General features: G+C 45.5%; 1 protein-coding gene across 1 annotated transcript in view; it reads left to right on the top strand.

Annotated features, from left to right (window-relative positions):
• The window catches only part of LOC110528387 (dihydropyridine-sensitive L-type skeletal muscle calcium channel subunit alpha-1), a 48,342-nt gene extending 30,583 nt beyond the window's left edge, over positions 1–17,759 (top strand). The window contains exons 21-42 of the mRNA XM_036983978.1: positions 7,025–7,132; positions 7,256–7,308; positions 7,689–7,835; positions 7,965–8,166; positions 8,456–8,614; positions 9,118–9,228; positions 10,137–10,220; positions 11,500–11,547; positions 13,781–13,933; positions 14,045–14,110; positions 14,187–14,278; positions 14,499–14,658; positions 14,800–14,927; positions 15,056–15,152; positions 15,265–15,367; positions 15,469–15,570; positions 15,668–15,798; positions 15,993–16,118; positions 16,263–16,340; positions 16,507–16,652; positions 16,768–16,963; positions 17,089–17,759. Coding sequence (XP_036839873.1) covers positions 7,025–7,132; positions 7,256–7,308; positions 7,689–7,835; positions 7,965–8,166; positions 8,456–8,614; positions 9,118–9,228; positions 10,137–10,220; positions 11,500–11,547; positions 13,781–13,933; positions 14,045–14,110; positions 14,187–14,278; positions 14,499–14,658; positions 14,800–14,927; positions 15,056–15,152; positions 15,265–15,367; positions 15,469–15,570; positions 15,668–15,798; positions 15,993–16,118; positions 16,263–16,340; positions 16,507–16,652; positions 16,768–16,963; positions 17,089–17,316 — 2,718 coding nt within the window. The 3' untranslated portion in view covers positions 17,317–17,759. The remainder of the gene's footprint in view (positions 1–7,024; positions 7,133–7,255; positions 7,309–7,688; positions 7,836–7,964; positions 8,167–8,455; positions 8,615–9,117; positions 9,229–10,136; positions 10,221–11,499; positions 11,548–13,780; positions 13,934–14,044; positions 14,111–14,186; positions 14,279–14,498; positions 14,659–14,799; positions 14,928–15,055; positions 15,153–15,264; positions 15,368–15,468; positions 15,571–15,667; positions 15,799–15,992; positions 16,119–16,262; positions 16,341–16,506; positions 16,653–16,767; positions 16,964–17,088) is intronic.
• The last annotated feature ends 7,874 nt before the right edge of the window (positions 17,760–25,633 follow it).

The following is a 25,633-nucleotide window of genomic DNA, read 5'->3' as shown; positions in this document are numbered from 1 at the left end:
CTCCTCTACACTTCTATTCCTCTACACCTATACTCCTCTACTCCTCTACTCCTCTACACCTATACTCCTCTACTCCTCTACTCCTCTACACCTATACTCCTCTACACTTCTATTCCTCTACACCTATACTCCTCTACTCCTCTACTCCTCTACTCCTCTACACCTATACTCCTCTACACTTCTATTCCTCTACACCTATACTCCACTACACTTCTACTCCTCTACACCTATACTCCTCTACTCCTCTACACCTATACTCCTCTACACTTCTACTCCTCTACACCTATACTCCTCTACACTTCTACTCCTCTATACCTATACTCCTCTACTCCTCTACACCTCTACACCTATACTCCTCTACACTTCTACTCCTCTACACCTCTACTCCTCTACTCCTCTACTCCTCTACACCTATACTCCTCTACACCTATACTCCTCTACTCCTCTACACCTATACTCCTCTACACTTCTAATCCTCTACACCTCTACTCCTCTACTCCTCTACTCCTCTACACCTATACTCCTCTACTCCTCTACACCTCTACTCCTCTACACCTCTACACCTATACTCCTCTACACTTCTAATCCTCTAAACCTCTACTCCTCTACTCCTCTACTACTCTACTCCTCTACACCTATACTCCTCTACACCTATACTCCTCTACTCCTCTACACCTATACTCCTCTACTCCTCTACACCTATACTCATCTACTCCTCTACTCCTATACACCTATACTCCTCTACACTTCTACTCCTCTACTCCTCTACTCCTCTACACCTATACTCCTCTACTCCTCTACTCCTCTACACCTATACTCCTCTACTCCTCTACTCCTCTACACCTATACTCCTCTACTCCTCTACACCTATACTCCTCTACTCCTCTACACCTCTACTCCTCTACACCTATACACCTATACTCCTCTACACTTCTACTCCTCTACTCCTCTACACCTATACTCCTCTACTCCTCTACACCTATACTCCTCTACTCCTCTACTCCTCTACACCTATACTCCTCTACTCCTCTACACCTATACTCCTCTACTCCTCTACACCTCTACTCCTCTACACCTGTACACCTATACTCCTCTACACTTCTACACCTCTACTCCTCTACACCTATACTCCTCTACTCCTCTACTCCTCTACACCTATACTCCTCTACACCTATACTCCTCTACTTCTATACTCCTCTACTCCTCTACACCTATACACCTATACTCCTCTACACTTCTACTCCTCTACTCCTCTACTCCTCTACACCTATACTCCTCTACTCCTCTACTCCTCTACACCTATACTCCTCTACTCCTCTACTCCTCTACACCTATACTCCTCTACTCCTCTACACCTATACTCCTCTACTCCTCTACACCTCTACTCCTCTACACCTATACACCTATACTCCTCTACACTTCTACTCCTCTACTCCTCTACACCTATACTCCTCTACTCCTCTACACCTCTACTCCTCTACACCTATACACCTCTACTCCTATACTCCTCTACACTTCTACTCCTCTACTCCTCTACTCCTCTACACCTATACTCCTCTACACCTCTACTCCTCTACACCTATACACCTATACTCCTCTACACTTCTACTCCTCTACTCCTCTACTCCTCTACTCCTATACACCTATACTCCTCTACACTTCTACTCCTCTACTCCTCTACTCCTCTACACCTATACTCCTCTACTCCTCTACACCTATACTCCTCTACTCCTCTACACCTATACTCCTCTACTCCTCTACACCTCTACTGCTCTACACCTATACACCTATACTCCTCTACTCCTCTACTCCTCTACACCTATACTCCTCTACTCCTCTACACTTCTACTCCTCTACTCCTCTACTCCTCTACTCCTCTACACCTATACTCCTCTACTCCTCTACTCCTCTACACCTCTAATCCTCTACACCGATACACCTATACGCCTCTACTCCTCTACTCCTCTACACCTATACTCCTCTACTCCTCTACACCTCTACTCCTCTACTCCTCTACACCTCTACTCCTCTACTCCTATACACCTATACTCCTCTACACTTCTACTCCTCTACACCTATACTCCTCTACACCTATACTCCTCTACTCCTCTACTCCTCTACACCTATACTCCTCTACTCCTCTACTCCTCTACACCTATACTCCTCTACACCTATACTCCTCTACTCCTCTACACCTATACACCTATACTCCTCTACTCCTCTACTCCTCTACTCCTCTACACCTATACACCTCTACTCCTCTACTCCTCTACTCCTCTACTCCTCTACTCATCTACACCTATACTCCTCTACACCTCTACTCCTCTACTCCTCTACTCCTCTACACCTCTACTCCTCTACACCTCTACTCCTCTTCTCCTTTACACCTCTATTTCTCTACACTTCTACACCTATACTCCTCTTCTCCTCCACTCCTTTACACCTCTACTCCTCTACTCCTTTACACCTCTACTCCTCTACACTTCTACTCCTCTATACCTATACTCCTCTACACCTATACTCCTCTACACTTCTACTCCTCTACACCTATACTCCTCTACTCCTCTACACCTATACTCCTCTACTCCTCTACACCTATACACCTATACTCCTCTACTCCTCTACTACTCTACTCCTCTACACCTATACTCCTCTACACCTCTACTCCTCTACTCCTCTACTCCTCTACACCTATACTCCTCTACACCTATACTCCTCTACTCCTCTACACCTATACTCCTCTACACCTCTACTCCTCTACTCCTCTACTCCTCTACACCTATACTCCTCTACACCTATACTCCTCTACTCCTCTACACCTATACTCCTCTACTCCTCTACACTTCTACTCCTCTACTCCTCTACTCCTCTACTCCTCTACACCTATACTCCTCTACTCCTCTACACCTCTAATCCTCTACACCGATACACCTATACGCCTCTACTCCTCTACTCCTCTACACCTATACTCCTCTACTCCTCTACACCTCTACTCCTCTACTCCTCTACACCTCTACTCCTCTACTCCTATACACCTATACTCCTCTACACTTCTACTCCTCTACACCTATACTCCTCTACACCTATACTCCTCTACTCCTCTACTCCTCTACACCTATACTCCTCTACTCCTCTACTCCTCTACACCTATACTCCTCTACACCTATACTCCTCTACTCCTCTACACCTATACACCTATACTCCTCTACTCCTCTACTCCTCTACTCCTCTACACCTATACACCTCTACTCCTCTACTCCTCTACTCCTCTACTCCTCTACTCATCTACACCTATACTCCTCTACACCTCTACTCCTCTACTCCTCTACTCCTCTACACCTCTACTCCTCTACACCTCTACTCCTCTTCTCCTTTACACCTCTATTTCTCTACACTTCTACACCTATACTCCTCTTCTCCTCCACTCCTTTACACCTCTACTCCTCTACTCCTTTACACCTCTACTCCTCTACACTTCTACTCCTCTATACCTATACTCCTCTACACCTATACTCCTCTACACTTCTACTCCTCTACACCTATACTCCTCTACTCCTCTACACCTATACTCCTCTACTCCTCTACACCTATACACCTATACTCCTCTACTCCTCTACTACTCTACTCCTCTACACCTATACTCCTCTACACCTCTACTCCTCTACTCCTCTACTCCTCTACACCTATACTCCTCTACACCTATACTCCTCTACTCCTCTACACCTATACTCCTCTACACCTCTACTCCTCTACTCCTCTACTCCTCTACTCCTCTACTCCTCTACACCTCTACTCCTCTTCTCCTTTACACCTCTATTTCTCTACACTTCTACTCCTCTACACCTATACTCCTCTTCTCCTCCACTCCTTTACACCTCTACTCCTCTACTCCTCTACACCTCTACTCCTCTACTCCTTTACACCTCTACTCCTCTACACTTCTACTCCTCTATACCTATACTCCTCTACACCTATACTCCTCTACACTTCTACTCCTCTACACCTATACTCCTCTACACCTCTACTCCTCTACACCTCTACTCCTCTACACTTCTACTCCTCTACACCTATACTCCTCTACACCTCTACTCCTCTACTCCTCTACTCCTCTACACCTCTACTCCTCTACTCCTTTACACCTCTACTCCTCTACTCCTCTACACCTATACTCCTCTACACCTATACTCCTCTACACCTCTACTCCTCTACTCCTCTACTCCTCTACTCCTCTACACCTCTACTCCTTTACACCTCTACTCCTCTACACCTCTACTCCTCTACTCCTTTACACCTCTACTCCTCTACTCCTCTACTCCTCTACACCTCTACTCCTCTACTCCTCTTCTCCTCTACACCTCTACTCCTCTACTCCTTTACACCTCTACTCCTCTACTCCTCTACACCTCTACTCCTCTACTCCTTTACACCTCTACTCCTCTACACTTCTACTCCTCTATACCTATACTCCTCTACACCTATACTCCTCTACACTTCTACTCCTCTACACCTATACTCCTCTACACCTCTACTCCTCTATACCTATACTCCTCTACACTTCTACTCCTCTATACCTATACTCCTCTACACCTATACTCCTCTACACTTCTACTCCTCTACACCTATACTCCTCTACTCCTCTACTCCTTTACACCTCTACTCCTCTACACTTCTACTCCTCTATATCTATACTCCTCTACACCTATACTCCTCTACACTTCTACTCCTCTACACTTCTACTCCTCTACACCTATACTCCTCTACACCTCTACTCCTCTACACTTCTAGTCCTCTATACCTATACTCCTCTACACCTATACTCTACACTTCTACTCCTCTACACTTCTACTCCTCTATACCTATACTCCTCTACACCTATACTCCTCTACACTTCTACTCCTCTACACCTATACTCCTCTACACCTCTACTCCTCTACTCCTCTACTCCTCTACTCCTATACACCTCTACTCCTCTACACCTATACTCCTCTACACCTCTACTCCTCTACTCCTATACTCCTCTACACTTCTACTCCTCTACACTTCTACTCCTCTATACCTGTACTCCTCTACACCTCTACTCCTTTACACTTCTACTCCTCTACACCTATACTCCTCTACACTTCTACTCCTCTACACCTATACTCCTCTACACTTCTACTCCTCTACACCTATACTCCTCTACACCTCTACTCCTCTACTCCTCTACTCCTCTACACCTCTACTCCTCTACACCTATACTCCTCTTCTCCTCCACTCATTTACACCTCTACTCCTCTACTCCTCTACACCTCTACTCCTCTACTCCTTTACACCTCTACTTCTCTACACTTCTACTCCTCTACACCTCTTCTCCTTCACTCCTTTACACCTCTACTCCTCTACTCTTTTAAACCTCTACCCCTCTTCACCTCTACTCCTCTACTCCTTTACACCTCTATTCCTCTCCACCTCTACTCCTCTACTCCTTTACACCTCTACACATCTACTCCTCTACTCCTCTACACCTCTTCTCATCTACTCCTTTACACCTCTACTCCTCTACTCCTCTACACCTCTACTCCTTTACACCTCTACTCCTCTACTCCTCTACTCCTCTACTCCTTTACACCTCTACACCTCTACTCCTTTACACCTCTACACCTCTACTACTCTACTCCTTTACACCTCTACTCCTCTACTCCTATACACCTCTACTCCTCTACACCTCTTCTCATCTACTCCTTTACACCTCTACTCCTCTACTCCTTTACACCTCTACATCTCTACTCCTCTACTCCTCTACACCTCTACTCCTCTACACCTCTACTCCTCTACTCCTATACTCCTCTACACTTCTACTCCTCTACACTTCTACTCCTCTATACCTATACTCCTCTACACCTATACTCCTCTACACCTATACTCCTCTACACCTATACTCCTCTACACTTCTACTCCTCTACACCTATACTCCTCTACACTTCTACTCCTCTACACCTATACTCCTCTACACCTCTACTCCTCTACTCCTCTACTCCTCTACTCCTCTACACCTCTACTCCTCTACACCTATACTCCTCTTCTCCTCCACTCATTTACACCTCTACTCCTCTACTCCTCTACACCTCTACTCCTCTACTCCTTTACACCTCTACTTCTCTACACTTCTACTCCTCTACACCTCTTCTCCTTCACTCCTTTACACCTCTACTCCTCTACTCTTTTAAACCTCTACCCCTCTTCACCTCTACTCCTCTACTCCTTTACACCTCTATTCCTCTCCACCTCTACTCCTCTACTCCTTTACACCTCTACACATCTACTCCTCTACTCCTCTACACCTCTTCTCATCTACTCCTTTACACCTCTACTCCTCTACTCCTCTACACCTCTACTCCTTTACACCTCTACTCCTCTACTCCTCTACTCCTCTACTCCTTTACACCTCTACACCTCTACTCCTTTACACCTCTACACCTCTACTACTCTACTCCTTTACACCTCTACTCCTCTACTCCTATACACCTCTACTCCTCTACACCTCTTCTCATCTACTCCTTTACACCTCTACTCCTCTACTCCTTTACACCTCTACATCTCTACTCCTCTACTCCTCTACACCTCTACTCCTCTACACCTCTACTCCTCTACTCCTCTACTCCTTTACACCTCTACTCCTCTACACCTCTACTCCTCTACTCCTCTACACCTCTACTCCTCTACACCTCTACTCCTCTACACCTCTACTCCTCTACTCATTTTCCCCTCTACTCCTCTACATCTCTACTCCTATACTATTTTACACCTCTACTCTTCCACTCCTCTACTCCTCTACACCTCTACACCTCTACTCCTCTACTCCTTTACACCTCTACTCCTCTACTCCTCTACTGCACTGACACTGTAGTCACATTCATAATGGTCTTTTACATGTTCCCATTACCTAATGCAATAGTTAGACCAACCCAGCCGCCCCATGTTTTTCTAGTTCTGGTCATGGAGATCCGATCTGACATGCTGGTTTCTGCTGTCTCTTATGATCTAGCATGTTGTCCAGTGTGTTTTTGTGGCCATCAAAACCATTGGCAACATCGTGCTGGTCACCATGCTGCTAGACTTCATGTTTGCCTGCATTGGAGTCCAGCTCTTCAAGGTGAGCTCTAGATAGTTCTGTACATGGTGGCCTTTGAACCATATGATGAAAACAGAATTCCACCCAAGCTTTTATTATCACTCATGTATTCACACATGTATTCATGTGTGTTCATTCCTGAAGGGACAATTCTACTCCTGCACAGATCCTGACAAAATGACAGAGGAGGAGTGTAGGTAAGAGACCGGTGATATTGTCCTCGCACACAACATTACATGACAGTACAGAATGGGACATTACATGACAGTACAGAACGGGACATTACATGACAGTACAGCATGGGACATTACATGACAGTACAGAACGGGACATTACATGACAGTACAGAACGGGACATGACATGACAGTACAGAACGGGACATTACATGACAGTACAGAATGGGACATTACATGACAGTACAGAATGGGACATTACATGACAGTACAGAATGGGACATTACATGACAGTACAGAACGGGACATTACATTTGTTCTGTTTTCTTTCTCTCTACCACACTCTCACCTCTCCCATGCCCTCTCTTTCACTGATTAATCTCGCTCTCTCCCCTCTTCTCAGGGGTAACTATATTAGGTACCAGGAAGGTGCCATCCATCCAATGACGATCCATAAGAGAGAGTGGATCAACTCAGAGCTCAACTTTGACAACATCCTTGAGGGCATGCTGGCTCTCTTCACTGTCTCCACCTTTGAGGGCTGGCCAAAGTGAGCCTCACATACAAGCCTGGGAGTTTGTATACTGTACATCATGGCATGCCTAATACAGTACTATGGAACACATGAAGGTGTATGTATTTCACACTTGCTAACATGCCTTTGTGTGTATGTGTGCAGACTGCTGTACAAGGCCATAGACTCTAACATGGAAGATGTTGGTCCCATCTACAACAACCGCGTTGCCATCTCCATCTTCTTCATCATTTACCTCATCCTCATCGCCTTCTTCATGATGAACATCTTCGTCGGCTTCGTCATCGTTACATTTCAGGAGCAAGGAGAGCAGGAGTACAAGAACTGTGAGCTGGACAAGAACCAGGTGTGTGTGTGTGTGTGTGTGTGTGTGTGTGTGTGTGTGTGTGTGTGTGTGTGTGTGTGTGTGTGTGTGTGTGTGTGTGTGTGTGTGTGTGTGTGTGTGTGTGTGTGTGTGTGTGTGTGTGTGTGTGTGTGTGTGTGTGTGTGTGTGTGTGTGTGTGTGTGTGTGTGTGTGTGTGTGTGTGTGTGTGTGTGTGTGTATGTTTTGTGTGTGTCTTTTTTGTTAGTTGTTTAAACACCCTCTTTCCAACAGCAGTGTGTAACTCCTGTGTGTGCTGTCCTCCCTCTGACAGCGGGCGTGTGTTGAGTACGCCCTGAAAGCCCGGCCGCTGCGCTGCTACATTCCTAAGAACCAGTATCAGTACAACGTGTGGTACATCGTCACCTCCTGCTACTTTGAGTACCTGATGTTCCTGCTCATCATGCTGAACACCATGTGTCTGGGGATGCAGGTAACGCTATTGGAGGTGGTTCAGGGAACTGCGTTGGGGTGATGAGTATCTTTGACAAACATCATTTGAAATACAAAACGTGAAACTTTAAAAGTACTTCTCCTGCATCACATCAATGTAATGCTGCTGCCAGAGGTTCCTACTAGAAGCATCCCTTCTTCATATCAAGGAGTTTTTTACGTTTATTTTTTATTTGGACACTTGAAATGAGATGAGCATCTCAAGAGATTCCATCATTGAGGCGGCAGGGTAGCCTAGTGGTTAGAGCATTGGACTAGTAACCAGAAGGTTGCAAGTTCAAACCACCAAGCTGACAAGGTACAAATATGTCGTTCTGCCCCTGAACAGGCAGTTAACCCACTGTTCCTAGGCCGTCATTGAAAATAAGAATTTGTTCTTTAACTGACTTGCCTAGTTAAATAAAGGTTACAATTTTGGGGAAAATGTAAAATAAAATCAATATCTTCCATTTGTCTTTTCCTTCTTCTCTCCTTCTCCCCCAGCACTGTAACCAGTCAACCCATGTGACCGACCTGTCTGACATGCTGAACGTGATCTTCACTGTGCTCTTCACTGTGGAGATGGTCCTCAAACTCATGGCCTACAAAGCTAAGGTCAGTTGTCCATAGGGATGTCCTGTATGCACTACATTGCTCAAGATGCAGTGCAACTCAACGTAAGATCAGAATGATTCCAGAATAATAGGACTGTGGTTATGTAGAACAGTTACTTCATACCTCTTCATTGTGCACAACCCTCTTGTCAAAGTTCAGAGCTGGAGTGTGTAGATGAAGTTCAGAGCTGGAGTGTGTAGATGAAGTTCAGAGCTGGAGTGTGTAGATGAAGTTCAGAGCTGGAGTGTGTAGATGAAGTTCAGAGCTGGAGTGTGTAGATGAAGTTCAGAGCTGGAGTGTGTAGATGAAGTTCAGAGTTGGAGTGTGTAGATGAAGTTCAGAGCTGGAGTGTGTAGATGAAGTTCAGAGCTGGAGTGTGTAGATGAAGTTCAGAGCTGGAGTGTGTAGATGAAGTTCAGAGCTGGAGTGTGTAGATGAAGTTCAGAGCTGGAGTGTGTAGATGAAGTTCAGAGCTGGAGTGTGTAGATGAAGTTCAGAGCTGGAGTGTGTAGATGAAGTTCAGAGCTGGAGTGTGTAGATGAAGTTCAGAGCTGGAGTGTGTAGATGAAGTTCAGAGCTGGAGTGTGTAGATGAAGTTCAGAGCTGGAGTGTGTAGGTGAAGTTCAGAGCTGGAGTGTGTAGATGAAGTTCAGAGCTGGAGTGTGTAGATGAAGTTCAGAGCTGGAGTGTGTAGATGAAGTTCAGAGCTGGAGTGTGTAGATGAAGTTCAGAGCTGGAGTGTGTAGATGAAGTTCAGAGCTGGAGTGTGTAGATGAAGTTCAGAGCTGGAGTGTGTAGATGAAGTTCAGAGCTGGAGTGTGTAGATGAAGTTCAGAGCTGGAGTGTGTAGATGAAGAAACCTTTTATACACACACTTCTGACAGATGCCCTTCCCTCTCCCTCCCTAGGGTTACTTTGGGGACCCATGGAACGTCTTTGACTTTGTCATCGTCATCGGCAGCGTTGTTGACGTCATCCTGAGTGAGGTCGATGTGAGTATTGTCATTGCGTAATGTTCACCAGAAATATGTAGGTATTGTCCCTGATATGTACTATAATACACAGTTCCCACTGTTCCTAAAAAGTTTATATAACAGTTCAGGCATTCCCACTTGACATTTTTATCCTCGCATTTTCATTTTTTTCATTTTTTCTCCCATTGGTTTCGGTTATTGTTTATAAGAAGCAGATAGTCATGTTGGGGAACAGCTACAGACATTTCACAATAAGAGCTCTGTCCTGTCATCTGACTGTCTGGACTGTGTTTACACCCCTGTCTGACACCCCACCCACCCATCCATCCACCCACCCACCCACCCACCCATCCATCCATCCACTTAGAGACATACAGGCCAGGCTCCCCTGTCAGCACTTGGCCCCAACAATAGCACTGAGGATGTGGTCAGTATTCGTCATTGGAGTGACCCTCACACCAGCCACGCCTGCACCCTCACCCCCCCGAATACTAGTCTCAAAAACCCGACCCTAGTCACTGTGTTGCCCCCCAAAGCCCTGCAGCACCTGGCTGCAGCTTGCCTCACCCACCTTCCACGCCTTGAAAGCCAAACCACAACCTGTCTGCTTGGTTACTTTATGCCCCTAACATAACACCTGGTCCCAGACCTGGTCATTTCCCTCATTGGTGTCACTGTTTAAAACTGGGATTTTTTTTGTTTTGTATTTTTATTTAACCTTTATTTAAGAGAGGGCTGATTCCAAATCAGTTGTTAAGGGCAGAAAACAACCAATGTCTTCTTGTTTCACCTCCCACCACCATATATTCAGTGATCTCCAGCACTCCTGCAAGTAAGTAAGAAAGTGACATCCTTCTGTAGTTTTTACTGTGATTCCTGTACAAGGGACTGAGCCAACAGGTTTGGCATCAGGTTCTAGATTTAAAGCAGCGTTTCACACTATCTTGCTTCAGAAAAGTAAAGGTCATTTTTTGAAATGAAAAGAGAGCTCAAGTTGCCACTACAGTAAACCTTCAGAGACCCCATCAACCATTTTCACCTCTTCACCCCTCAGCCGTCATCCAGTCATTTATTACAACGTTGTCCTTGGTTGTTTTTGTGCTCACATGCCTTCTCTCCCTCCCTCTCCCTCCATACTGCAGTCTTTCATCCTACATTTTCTCTTCCAACTTTGCTCCATGCATACCTCCATGGCTGACTCCGCTCCCTTCGCCACTTCCTGTTCCACCACCGGTGTCTGATGATGTTGCTTCCTGTCTGACTTCACTTGGTGTGTCTCTGTCTTTCCCCCTCACAGGCAGCCCTGGCCTCCTCTGGAGGACTGTACTGTCTCCACGGCTGCGCTGTAATTATTCGCCTGTAGACACTGCAAGAACATTGCATGAAATCATATGGAACATTGCATGAGCATGGTATACTAATTCTACGAGGCATTGCATGAGCATGGTATACTAATTCTACGAGACATTGCATGAGCATGGTATACTAATTCTACGAGGCATTGCATGAGCATGGTATACTAATTCTACGAGGCATTGCATGAGCATGGTATACTAATTCTACGAAACATTGCATGAGCATGGTATACTAATTCTACGAGACATTGCATGAGCATGGTATACTAATTCTATGAGACATTGCATGAGCATGGTATACTAATTCTACGAGACATTGCATGAGCATGGTATACTAATTCTACGAGACATTGCATGAGCATGGTATACTAATTCTACGAGACATTGCATGAACATGCATAAAACATAGGAGGAAACTTTGCAACAACACATTGCGTGAGCGTTGCAAGTTCTTGCCTGATCATCCATGTTTTCCTTAAACCCGTTCCGCTAGCGGAACCCCTCGCCAACAGCCAATGAAATTGCAGGGCGCCAAATACAAATCAACAGAAATCTCATAAATCAAATTTCTCAAACATACAAGTATTAGGCACCATTTTAAAGATACAATTCTCGTTAATCCAGCCACAGTGTCTGATTTCAAAAATGCTTTACAGCGAAAGCTCCACAAATGATTATGGTAGGTCACCACCAAGCCACAGAAAAACCCAGCCATTTTTCCAGCCAAAGAGAGGAGTCACAAAAAGCACAAATAGAGATCAAATTCATCACTAACCTTTGATGATCTTTATCAGATGACACTCATAGGACTTCATGTTACACAATACATGTGTGTTTTGTTCAATAAAGTGCATATTTATATAAAAAAATCTAATTTAACATTGGCACGTTACGTTCAGTAGTTGTAAAACATGCGGTGATTATGCTGGGAGCCACATGAATTCACAGAAATACTCATTATAAATGTTGATGACAATTCTAGTCTTATGCATGGGACATTAGATACACTTCTCCTTAATGCAACTGCTGCGTCAGATTTCGGAAAAAGCATAATCTGAGAACGGCGCTCAGAGGCCAAACCAGCCAGAGAAATATCCGCCATGTTGGGTAGTCAACATTATTCATAAATAGCATTATAAACATTCACTTACCTTTGATGATCTTCATCAGAATGCACTCCCAGGAATCGCAGTTCCACAATAAATGCTTGTTTTGTTCAATAATGTCCATAATTTATGTCCATTTATGTCCAATAGCTTCTTTTGTTAGGACGTTTGGTTAACAAATCCAAAAGCACAATCTGGTCCAGTCGGACGAAACAAAAAGTATATTACAGGTTGAAGAAACTTGTCAAACTAAGTATAGAATCAATCTTTAGGATGTTTTTATCATAAAAGTTCAATAATGTTCCAACCAGAGAATTCCATTGTCTGTAGAAAAGCCATGGAACGAGAGCTAACTCTCTCGTGACCGCGCGTCATGAGGCTGTGACACTCTGCCAGACCACTGATTCAAAGAGCTCTCATCCGGTCCCACCTCACAGTAGAAGCCTCATTCAAGTTTCTAAAGATGGTTGACATCTAGTGGAAGTCTTAGGAAGTGCATATTGACCCATATCCCACTGTGTATTCGATAGGGCTGAGTTCAAAAAACGACAAAACTCAGATTTCCCACTTCCTGTTTGGATGTCTTCTCAGGTTTTTGCCTGCCATATGAGTTCTGTTATACTCACAGACATCATTCAAACAGTTTTAGAAACTTCAGAGTGTTTTCTACCCAATACTAATAATAATATGCATATATTAGCATCTGGGACTGAGTAGGAGGTAGTTCACTCTGGGCATGCTATTCATCCAAAAGTGATAATGCTGCCCCCTATCCCAAATAAGTTAAATGTCTGTATTTATAGCATGCTGACAATTAAGGTGTTTTTACAATCTTAGGAACCACTTCAACATGAAATGGTTCTATAATTCTCTGAAGAAAATGCACCCATTGCTTGGCTCCTTCTGACACTAACCAGACTCCTCCAGTACATGACTGCTCAGATACTCTGTGAGAGGTGAGACCTGTGTCCTGACAGACTGCTAGGTTTTGCTGGCATGTTGCCCCTATTGAACTAAAACTGTGCTAATTAGAGTAACAACATCTTCAATTTTAGTTTGAGCTGAAGCCAAGACTAGCAGCATTTTCAGTGACTGTTTATTTCATTTGTGCTTTCAGGAGGTGAACCCAATGCAAGCCATAGCGGCTTCGGAAAATGCCCGTGTGTCAATCACCTTCTTTAGACTGTTCCGTGTGATGCGTCTGGTTAAACTGCTGAACCGTTCTGAGGGGATCCGGAATCTTCTGTGGACCTTCATCAAGTCCTTCCAGGTCAAAGTTCATTCCAATTCTGTGCCTTCCATTCTGTGAGATACAAAATTCCCAGGTTTTGATTGGTCAGTGTGCGTGAGTCTGACGATGTGATTGGTTGCTGTGTTGCAGGCTCTGCCCTACGTCGCCCTGCTCATCCTCATGCTATTCTTCATCTACGCTGTTGTTGGGATGCAGGTACTGCACACACAAACACACACACAAACATACACACACAGCACTCTCTGATGAGTTGTGTGTATGTCTCCTGTAGATATTTGGTAAGATAGCGCTGATAGATGGGACACACATCAACAGGAACAACAACTTCCAGACATTCCCCCATGCTGTGCTGCTGCTCTTCAGGTGGGTGATCTGATTTATCAGTCGCTCAGTCAGTTTCCATTATCTTCCATGGACTTTGCGGTCCCTTTACACAGCAGACTTGTATAGCAAGAGACCCTTACACTCAGTGATTACATTGACAACACAAAAGGGCTGAAACAAGTTGTAATCTCTCTCTCTGCCCCACTCCCCTCTCTCCCACTTCCTCCCTCTCTCTATCCCTCTTTCCCTCTCTCTCCAGGTGTGCGACAGGTGAGGCGTGGCAGGAAGTGATGTTGGCATGTCTGTATGGGAAGAGGTGTGACCCTAAGTCAGACTACCTGCCTGGAGAGGAGATGACCTGTGGAGCCAGCTTCGCTATCATCTACTTCATGAGCTTCTACATGCTCTGTGCCTTCCTGGTAAATGATGCACAAACATGCATACACACATACATTAACAAACATACATGCATACACACATATACACACACACATTCGCATGCGCGCACACACACAGTCACACAGTCACACACATGCATATGATTCTGTTGTCCTCTACAGATCATCAACCTGTTTGTGGCGGTCATCATGGACAACTTTGACTACCTGACCCGTGATTGGTCCATCCTGGGTCCTCATCACCTGGATGAGTTTAAGAAGATCTGGGCAGAATACGACCCAGAGGCCACGTAAGTCTGTTTTTCTGTTTCTTTTTTATACCCCCCCTATAAGAATATATGATCAGTCTTTTCAATTCGTTTTTTATCCTCTCAATGTCTTACTGCTGTTAGCTGTTGTTTCCCGTTCTGTCCTGCAGGGGTCGTATTAAGCACCTGGACGTGGTGACTCTGCTGCGTAGGATCCAGCCTCCTCTGGGCTTTGGAAAGTTCTGTCCCCATAGAGTGGCCTGCAAGGTGAGAAACTAAAAGGAAGGGATCTGTTTAATTATTTTGTGGGTTCATCTGACTTGTCTATTAATGCAGCAAACATATTTTGTAATGATATCTTTATTCATTCTGACTGCAGAGACTGGTGTCCATGAACATGCCACTCAACAGTGATGGAACGGTCACCTTTAATGCTACGCTGTTCTCGCTGGTCAGGACCGCATTGAAGATTAAGACCGAAGGTGTGTGTGTGTGTGTCATTCAATTGCAGAGTACTGTATTTGGGCCAATTGAACGTTAAGCATCTATATTCCCACCTCACTGTCGTTATCTCATTGGTCAGGTAACTTTGAGCAGGCCAATGAGGAGTTGAGGGCCATCATCAAGAAGATCTGGAAACGCACCAGTATGAAGCTGCTGGACCAGGTTATCCCACCAATCGGAGGTGAGTTAAAACATTCTATTGTAATCCTCAACTTTATGGTCCCAAAACAAGCTGCCCATTCTAATTTGCTGGCATGTTTGATTGGTGTGTGTGTCAGATGATGAGGTAACCGTGGGGAAGTTCTATGCCACCTTCCTGATCCAGGACTACTTCAGGAAGTTAAAGAAGAGACAGGAAGAGTATTATGGCTTCCGCCCCACCAAGAAGAACGCCTCCAACGAGATACAGGTGAGCCCACACCAACCTCATAATGGGAAACCTGTAGGGCAATACGCCATTAAATGTGATTGGCAACTCTTCTAGTGATGTTACTGATGTTTCACGTAATAATCCTGTACACGATCTAACAATTCTTAATTTTCATCACAATCTCATTCTTTCTCTAACCCCTCCTTTCCCCTCTGTCTCTCCCTCCACCCCAGGCGGGTCTGAGAAGCATTGAGGAGGAGGTGGCTCCAGAGTTGCAGAGAGCCATCTCGGGAGACCTGATGAACGAGGAGGAGATGGACAGAGCCATGGAGGATGCAGCGGAGGAAGGCATCTTCAGGGTGAGAGGAGAGAGAGAGGGAAGATGGGGAGGGGGATACAGGGAGGCTGCGGAACGAGAGGAGGGAGGACAAGTTCAGAGTGAGAAGACAGAATAAAACTCCTGTCTCTGAATGTTGTACCTTTCTGTGTGTTCCTGTGGTCAGCGGGCGGGCGGTCTGTTTGGGAACCATGTTGATTCCTTCACCATGGAGGAAGGAACCCATAACCCTAATGCTACACAGGTAATCATTTCAATCATTTCAGTGCCATCACCTCTAGTATGTAACCTTCTTCAGACTCAAAGTGCTTCACATAGTATTGTATGGACCTGGAGTTTTTTCACATCACATAGTCAGGAAAATCTCCTGTCCCCGTGGCGGTAACTCAGCCGTCTGTGTCTCTGTATAGGTGACCAGCCAGCGGCCCCTGCAAATGAGCAAGTCAGATGAGGGGGAGGCGACCAGCTCACCTGCCTACCATGCAAACGAGGAATTCTTCCCCACAATGCCTAACAAAACCAACAACAACAATGTCAACAGCAATGCCGGGGAGAGGTGAGTTTGCGTGTGCTTGCTAACATTTGTGTTTTTGTTTTCCTTACTTGAGAGGTCAAATTACACAGTAATAAAGCAGTTATAACAATCTGACTGACTATTTGTCCTTCTGTAGTTTTCCCTATGAGACAGATGACAGGGTGCAGGTCTATACCATCTCAACCAGCAGAATTCCCCGAGACACCACAGACTGGCAGCTGCAGACAGTACCTGGACCCAGCCAGGACCATGAGACTCCCAGAGAGACCCCTAGCCCCCAGCAGGCCGAGACCCAGACCCCAGACAGCACCTTCGACACACTCATAAAGGAGGTGACTGGAGAGACCAGGCGTATATTCCATTATGGAATTATTATATTCCATTATTCCATAAATACAGATACTTAGTCATCCCCTCTCTGTCCTCTATCTCTTCTCATGTCTTTCACCTCTACCAGGTCCTGATAAATGGGGGGTTGGAGAGCTTGGCCAGGGACTCTTGTTTTGTGTCGGTGACGAAACAGGAAATGGCCGAAGCTTTGAACTTTGACCCGGTGGACATGGAGAGTTCCGCTACTGACCTTATGAATGGTCGTAGAGGGAGGGTCACCACACCTCCAATCAGGCCCCCTCGCAGATCACAGAGAAAGGCCAACAAATTAACAAAACCCACCGATCATGTTTAGGCCAATAGGCCTGTCCTGCAATGCAGCATGTCATCGACCTTGTTAAGGCCAATAGGCCCGTCCCGCAAAGCAGCATGTCATGGAGTGACTTCACGTGCTGAGGCATTAAATGCCACATTCTACAAATAGAACAGTCCTTTTTTGGTGCCTTTATAGCGAGTAATATCATCTGATTGGTTAAGCAGGCTTTATGGCACCTGTGACTTCATTGTTGTGGTGTCATTCAGACTGGATGATTTCTCTCTTGGTTCATTTAAAGAGGAAATACTCTTCCTGCTAGAGAGCAGACTTTCTTTACCATGTTTATTTTGTTCACAGTACAGACTACTGTTCGGACTTATGTTGACTTCAGGCGAACATCATGTTGTCCCGACTAACATGTTCTTGAGTCTCAACTTGAGGAATTTTTGCTGGCATTAAAGTTTGGCCCTGTTTGAAAACTAGTGTCCTTCCCTGTTCCCTCCCATCCTTGAAGTAATCACTGATCCACCGATAGCTGCATAGGTGTTGAACATGGTTGCGCCAGTGACTGGCTGATGGAGGAAGAGAAGGGTGTTACTTGTCAGGGGGCATTTTCTGAGTTCTATCATGATGACAAGGCAAGACATGGCTGGACCAGGATGTTTCTGGGCTGGATCATGTCTACACTGTCCATATAAGGACAATCTCTGTAGGCTATATGGAGAAAGCTAACGTGCATGTTCAAGATACACAGATTCTGCCCAGGTCTCCACACATCAACATATCTTCACAATACCTAGATATTTCTTTCACTTTAAATATCCTATATCTGAAACATGTACATCATCTCAAGTATAGACAGGATGGATGACCCTGTGGTGTAACATAAGGGAAAATATTTCTGGTGTAGGGTAGCCACTAGCTGGCCATGCTACAGTAGAATGCAAAAAAAGTGTAGATAAGAGGATGTGGTTTAAGATGAAGATGAATGGTAAGTTTAGGTACCGTGGTTGGAATCGTATATTTGTGACTAGAAAGCTGTGTGTAAGGGTCAGATATGGACACCTTATGGTGTAGAATACCAGGGGTGAAAGGTCTGATGATGCCATTTTGTCTATTATTCTATTTTCAACAATATCGTTCATTTTCTTTTTGATGTAAGCCTTTTGGTTGAAACAGACTCTTTTTATGAACATTTCCTTTTTTGATTCTTCATCATTTTTTCAGTCTAAAAGAGATGAGGTTGTATTTTGAGAGACAGTGGCATGTCACTGTTATTTGGTTTAATAAAGGCTAAATAAAATAGCTTTAATGTGATGAAGGCCAAATAGAAGGCAAAGTAAAAACGTGAATCCCAAAAGGTTTTGAATAATAAAATCAGTTGTTCCCATTGAGCTTTTTAAACAGAGGTGTTTTGCATTCATCTAGAGTATGTACTACTGCCATTAACTTTTGTCATGGTCATTTTGATAACGTTATTTGAGACATTTTATTGCTTTCTCTCTGTTTCTGAGATCTGTTTCAATATTGTTTCTCTAAAGTTTAAACTATATGATCACAATAAAAAATATTTTATAAAGTGAGAATTCTTACATTTTCCCAGTCAAATTTTTGGAGATTTTTATGGTTAGGTCTCGTGAGCGGGAGGTAGCCTAGGGTTTAGACTAGACCGTTGGGCCTTAACCGAACGGTCGCTGGAAGACAAGGTGAAAAATCTGTTGACGTGTCCCTGAGCAAGGCGGGTCCATCGTTCTGGTTGTGACAGACCGGGTATAGAGAACAGCGGTCAACACTAGACATTCTTGTGAGTCTGGTGGTTAGTCATTGTCTCCGCCGAGATTAGTTTATGTTTTGGTAATATAATATGTCTGCAACTGTCTGAATGTTTATATGGTATTTTATAATACCGCTCTGTATTTCGGTTATTACGTATGCAGACGGTGATGCGGCCACTTAAAACCTCTTGAACCTCTGGGGGCAGTATTTCATTTTTGGATGAAAAACGTTCCCGTTTTAAGCGCAATATTTTGTCACGAAAAGATGCTCGACTATGCATATAATTGACAGCTTTGGAAAGAAAACACTCTGACGCTTCAGAACTGATGCTTCAGGCGAAACCAAGATGAAACTTCAAACAGGAAATGAGCAAAATTTCTGAGGCGCTGTTTTCCATTGTCTCCTTATATGGCTGTGAATGCGACAGGAATGAGCTTACACTTTCTGCCGTTTCCCCAAGGTGTCGGCAGCATTGTGACGTATTCGTATTTGCATCATTGGAAGATTGACCATAAAAGACTACATTTGCCTGGTGTCCTGTGTCGAAATTGGTGTGCAAACGCCAGGTGCAACTATTTTTCCATTTGATAGAGAGGAGAAACCAGACTTCCACGAACGTTATATCATCGAAGAGATATGTGAAAAACACCTTGAGGATTGATTCTAAACAACGTTTGCCATGTTTCAGTCGATATTATGGAGTTAATTTGGAAAAAAGTTTGGCGTTTTGATTACTGAATTTTCGTTTTTTTTCACCCTGTAACAGACCACCCTGACACCATGCCGGGCCAGACCCCACCCTGTAACAGACCACCCTGACACCATGCCGGGCCAGACCCCACCCTGTAACAGACCACCCTGACACCATGCCGGGCCAGACCCCACCCTGTAACAGACCACCCTGACACCATGCCGGGCCAGACCCCACCCTGTAACAGACCACCCTGACACCATGCCGGGCCAGACCCCACCCTGTAACAGACCACCCTGACACCATGCCGGGCCAGACCCCACCCTGTAACAGACCACCCTGACACCATGCCGGGCCAGACCCCACCCTGTAACAGACCACCCTGACACCATGCCGGGCCAGACCCCACCCTGTAACAGACCACCCTGACACCATGCCGGGCCAGACCCCACCCTGTAACAGACCACCCTGACACCATGCCGGGCCAGACCCCACCCTGTAACAGACCACCCTGACACCATGCCGGGCCAGACCCCACCCTGTAACAGACCACCCTGACACCATGCCGGGCCAGACCCCACCCTGTAACAGACCACCCTGACACCATGCCGGGCCAGACCCCACCCTGTAACAGACCACCCTGACACCATGCCGGGCCAGACCCCACCCTGTAACAGACCACCCTGACACCATGCCGGGCCAGACCCCACCCTGTAACAGACCACCCTGACACCATGCCGGGCCAGACCCCACCCTGTAACAGACCACCCTGACACCATGCCGGGCCAGACCTCACCCTGTAACAGACCACCCTGACACCATGCCGGGCCAGACCCCACCCTGTAACAGACCACCCTGACACCATGCCGGGCCAGACCCCACCCTGTAACAGACCACCCTGACACCATGCCGGGCCAGACCCCACCCTGTAACAGACCACCCTGACACCATGCCGGGCCAGACCCCACCCTGTAACAGACCACCCTGACACCATGCCGGGCCAGACCCCACCCTGTAACAGACCACCCTGACACCATGCCGGGCCAGACCCCACCAGGCCAGACCCCTCAGCAGCAATCATACTCTTTTACTATAGTGTAACAGACTGGGCTAGCCCACTGAGCTAAATCTTCAGGTCTCAGGGAAGGTTACTAATCACTCAAGTGTGGTTCATCACCAAGTCAAATACAATAGTATAGTCTATTATTAGCCTATTATTATTAGAAAGATATACAAGAAACACAAAGCCCTAAACCCTCAGCAAACATTTTAGAGTGCTTTGTTTCTAATCTCAAGAGAGTGATGTTTTTTCATCTGACCCGGTAGCCATTTGGGTTCGTCTAGGCTAATAATCTGAGGTTGAGAGGAAAAGTTGTCTCATTAACACCTTCACACACACACACATTGGAAGCATTGTTATGATTCTGACAAGTTACACTGTACTAACAAAGGAAAGACTGGAATGGTAAATGTACATCGAACACAGACAAGGCTTTCAACAAGCACTGAACTCAGAAATGAATGTCGTGAGGACATTTAGTAGTACGTTGCATACAAATGTCATATTGTCCATAGACTTTAGAAGAGAACATGATTAAATAACACATTTTAAATCTCATGGTGTTTGGTGCTGCCCATCACGTTACATGGCCGAACCCAAAGGGAGAGTAGGAGATCGCTGAGAGAATCGGAGCCAGCATCTTCAGTCATCCTGGTGAGTTACTCTTAAAATGCAATCTTAGAAAAATAGGAGCAATCTAGAACCAAACAGGGTCCTTCGGCTGCCCCCATAGGATAACCCTTAGAAGAACCCTTTTTGCTTCCAGGTAGAACCCTTTTTGGTTCCATGTAGAACCCTTTCCACAGATGGTTCTACAAAAACCAAAAGAGTTCTACCGGGAACCAGAAAGGGTTCTCCTATTAGAACAGCCAAATAACCCTTTTGGAACCCGTTTTCTGAGTGTAGTACACCTGAATTATTAAATGACATATATTCCTTTACCTTACCTACTCTAAATCAGACAAGGATAAGTTTATTTTTATAAGGCTTTGTTTCGTACCTTCACCCCCTCTCTCTTTCTCTTTCTCTCTCTCAGGACTTTTACAAAGGGGGTATCCTGAAGTGTCCAGAGGGGGTGTCAGTGTCTGAGCTCAGGGAAGCGTGTGACTACCTCTGTATTAACTTCACTACACTACACTAACTTCACTACAGCACCTTCAGGTGCCAAGACCTCAGTGAGTAACACAGTCACACCTGGTCTGACCAGGACTCTGTTCAAGACCGAAACGTTGAGTAATGTTTTGCAACGTTGCATGTACAACTAAATAACGCTACGGTAATCTGTTTTTAATTGCTTATTCTTCTTCATCTTGAATGTTCCGTATTGAGATATATACTTTGCCATGCACAAGAGTACGTGAACTATGACAACAAATCAGAGGTCCTAGTTAAAATAATGTGACCTCTGTCTGTTCCTGTCCCAGGTGCGTTACTGCATGAGCTGTCTAATGATGGAGCTAAGCTTGAGTTTGAGGTGTTCCTTGGGGAGCTTGTAGTCCCTGTGATGATGTCCAGTGCTCAAGAGGGGAAGAGGGAGTGTCACATTGTGGTTCTCACAGATGATGACATAGTGGATTGGGAGCGTGACAGAGTAGGTGCCATAGTACTACGCCCCTCTCAGAGTAATTAGAATGAATAATAAATGACTGATAAAACGGATCATTTAAATGTATATTTTGGACAGTTCTGTTCATCAAATGTTTATACTTTATATTCTTGAGGATCTAGCAACCCAACCTAATTTTGGAGTGAGCACGTTGTTTTATATTACTTCCTGTTTGATATTATTTCCTGTTTGCTCTTTAATGTGTCCAGTTCTGTACAGCACCAAGCTCTACTGCTTCTTCAAGTACATTGACAACAGAAACATGGCCAAAGTCCGACTGAAGGAGAGAGGACTGAAAAACATGCATTGGCATCTAGGGTGAGTCACTTCCCATGCCCCAAATCAACCCCTTGGCCCTTAGCCGCTTCTCCTAGCCCCTTCCCCTTTGGTGTTTATCCTAAGGAAATAACCAGGTAAAGCAATCCAAGTGTTCCAATGCTATAGGCTACATAGACTCGGAACACTTTCTTACATCTATCCAGTATCCCTCAGATCTACAAACCCTACAGAGATACTGAACAGTATGTGTGTGTGTGGTCCTGCTGTATCCCAGGGTACCCCACCTGTAAGGAGAAAGTGAAGTGGCGCCCGGTCATCTATAAATACGTGCAGCAACCGTTCATCCAGCTGTCCTGGGAGAAGAAGGAAGGAAAGAGTCAATTCAAATCAAATGTATTTATAAATCCCTTCTTACATCACCTGATATCTCAAAGTGCTGTACAGAAACCCAGCCTAAAACCCCAAACAGCAAGCAATGCAGGTGTAGAAGCACGGTGGCTAGGAAAAACTCCCTAGAAAGGCCAAAACCCAGGAAGAAACTTAGAGAGGAACCAGGCTATGAGGGGTGGCCAGTCCTCTTCTGGCTGTGCTGGGTGGAGAGTATAACAGAACATGGCCAAGATGTTCAAATGTTCATAAATGACCAGCATGGTCAAATAATAATAATCACAGTAGTTGTCGAGGGTGCAACAGGTCAGCATCTCAGGAATAAATGTCAGTTGGCTTTTCATAGCCGATCATTGAGAGTATCTCTACCGCTCCTGCTGTCTCTAGAGAGTTGAAAACAGCAGGTAGCATGTCCGGTGAACAGGTCAGGGTTCCATAGCCGCAGGCAGAACAGTTGAAACTGGAGCAGCAGCACAGCCAGGTGGACTGGGGACAGCAAGGAGTCATCATGCCAAGTAGCCCTGAGGCATGGTCCTAGGGCTCAGGTCCTCCGAAAGAGAGAGAGAAAGAAAGAGAGAATTAGTGAGAGCATACTTAAATTCACACAGGACAACGGATAAGACAGGAGAAATACTCCAGATACGACAGACTGACCCTAGCCCCCGGACACATAAACTACTGCAGCATATATACTGGAGGCTGAGACAGGAGGGGTCAGGAGACACTGAGGCCCCATCCGATGATACCCCCGGACAGGGCCAAACAGGCAGGATATAACCCCACGCACTTTGCCAAAGCACAGCCCCACACCACTAGAGGGATATCTTCAACCTCCAACTTACCATCCTGAGACAAGGCCGAGTATAGCCCACAAAGATCTTCGCCACGGCACAACCCGGGGGGGGGGGGGGGGGGGGGGGGGGGGCGCCAACCCAGACAGGAAGACCACGTCAGTGACTCAACCCTCTCAAGTGACGCACCCCTCCTAGGGACGGCGCCAACCCAGACAGGAAGACCACGTCAGTGACTCAACCCTCTCAAGTGACGCACCCCTCCTAGGGACGGCATGGAAGAGCACCAGTAAGCCAGTGACTCAGCCCCTGTAATAGGGTTAGAGGCAGAGAATCCCAGTGGAGAGAGGGGAACCGGACAGGCAGAGACAGCAAGGGCGGTTCGTTGCTCCAGTGCCTTTCCGTTAACCTTCACACTCCTGGGCCAGACTACACTCAATCATAGGACCTACTGAAGAGACTTAAAGGTTGAGACCGAGTCTGTATCTCTCACATGGGTAGACAGACCATTCCATAAAAATGGAGCTCTATAGGAGAAAGCCCTGCCTCCAGCTGTTTGCTTAGAAATTCTAGAGACAATTAGGAGTTCTGCGTCTTGTGTCCGTAGCGTACGTGTAGGTATGTACGGAAGGACCAAATTGGAAACATAGGTATGAGCAAGCCCATGTAATGCTTTGTAGGTTAGCAGTAAAACCTTGAAATCAGCCCTTGCCTTAACAGGAAGCCAGTGTAGGGAGGCTAGCACATTTTTTGGTTCTAGTCAGGATTCTAGCAGCCGTATTTAGCACTAACTGAAGTTTATTTTGTGCTTTATCCGGGTAGCCAGAAAGTAGAGCATTGCAGTAGTCTAACCTAGAAGTGACAAAAGCATGGATACATTTTTCTGCATCATTTTTGGACAGAAAATGTCAGAGTTTTGCAATGTTACGTAGATGGAAAAAAGCTGTCATTGAAACAGTCTTGATATGTTCTTCAAAAGAGAGATCAGGGTCCAGAGTAACGTCGAGGTCCTTCATAGTTTAATTTGAGACGACTGTACAACCATCAAGATTGTCAGATTCAGATTTGGGTTTGGGATGTCAGATTTGGGTTTCCAATCTCTCCAAAAGAATGTGATGATCGATGGTATCAAAAGCAGCACTAAGGTCTAGGAGCACGAGGACAGATGCAGAGCCTCAGTCTGACGCCAGTAAAAGGTAATTTACCACCTTCACAAGTGCAGTCTCGGTGTTATGATGGGGTCTAAAACCAGACTGAAGCATTTCGTATACATTGTTTGTTTTCAGGAAGGCAGTGAGTTGCTAGTTTTTTATATTTTCTGGGTCAAGTTTGGGCTTTTTCAAGAGAGGCTTTATTACTGCCACTTTTAGTGAGTTTGGTACACATCCTGTGGATAGAGAGCTGTTTATTATGTTCAACATAGGAGGGCCAAGACGGACTTCCAGTGTGTCCCCAACATCATCGACTCTCTGGGGGAGCCACCACGACCCGCAACCACACCCACAGGTTGACGAGCTGGATAGGCTGATCAGCACCGATCCCCACCCTCCAATGACAGTTGAAGGCATAGAAGTTGACCTTGTATAGGATCATTTATTCCCCATATTGGTTAAGGTCAGGGTTTGGCAAGGTTGAGCTGATCCTAGATGTGTGTTTTGGGGCAACTTCTACCCAAGGCCCTCATCTGTTAGCCTGTCTCCCACTCAGGATATGTACATTTACAGACACACGCAAACAAATCTCAATGATTGTACAGTCCAAACCCA

This window comes from Oncorhynchus mykiss, chromosome 7 (genome assembly GCF_013265735.2).
Source record: "Oncorhynchus mykiss isolate Arlee chromosome 7, USDA_OmykA_1.1, whole genome shotgun sequence".
Lineage (NCBI taxonomy): Eukaryota > Metazoa > Chordata > Actinopteri > Salmoniformes > Salmonidae > Oncorhynchus > Oncorhynchus mykiss.
Note: the sequence above shows the minus strand (reverse complement) of the source record. Positions and strands in the feature narration are given on the sequence as shown.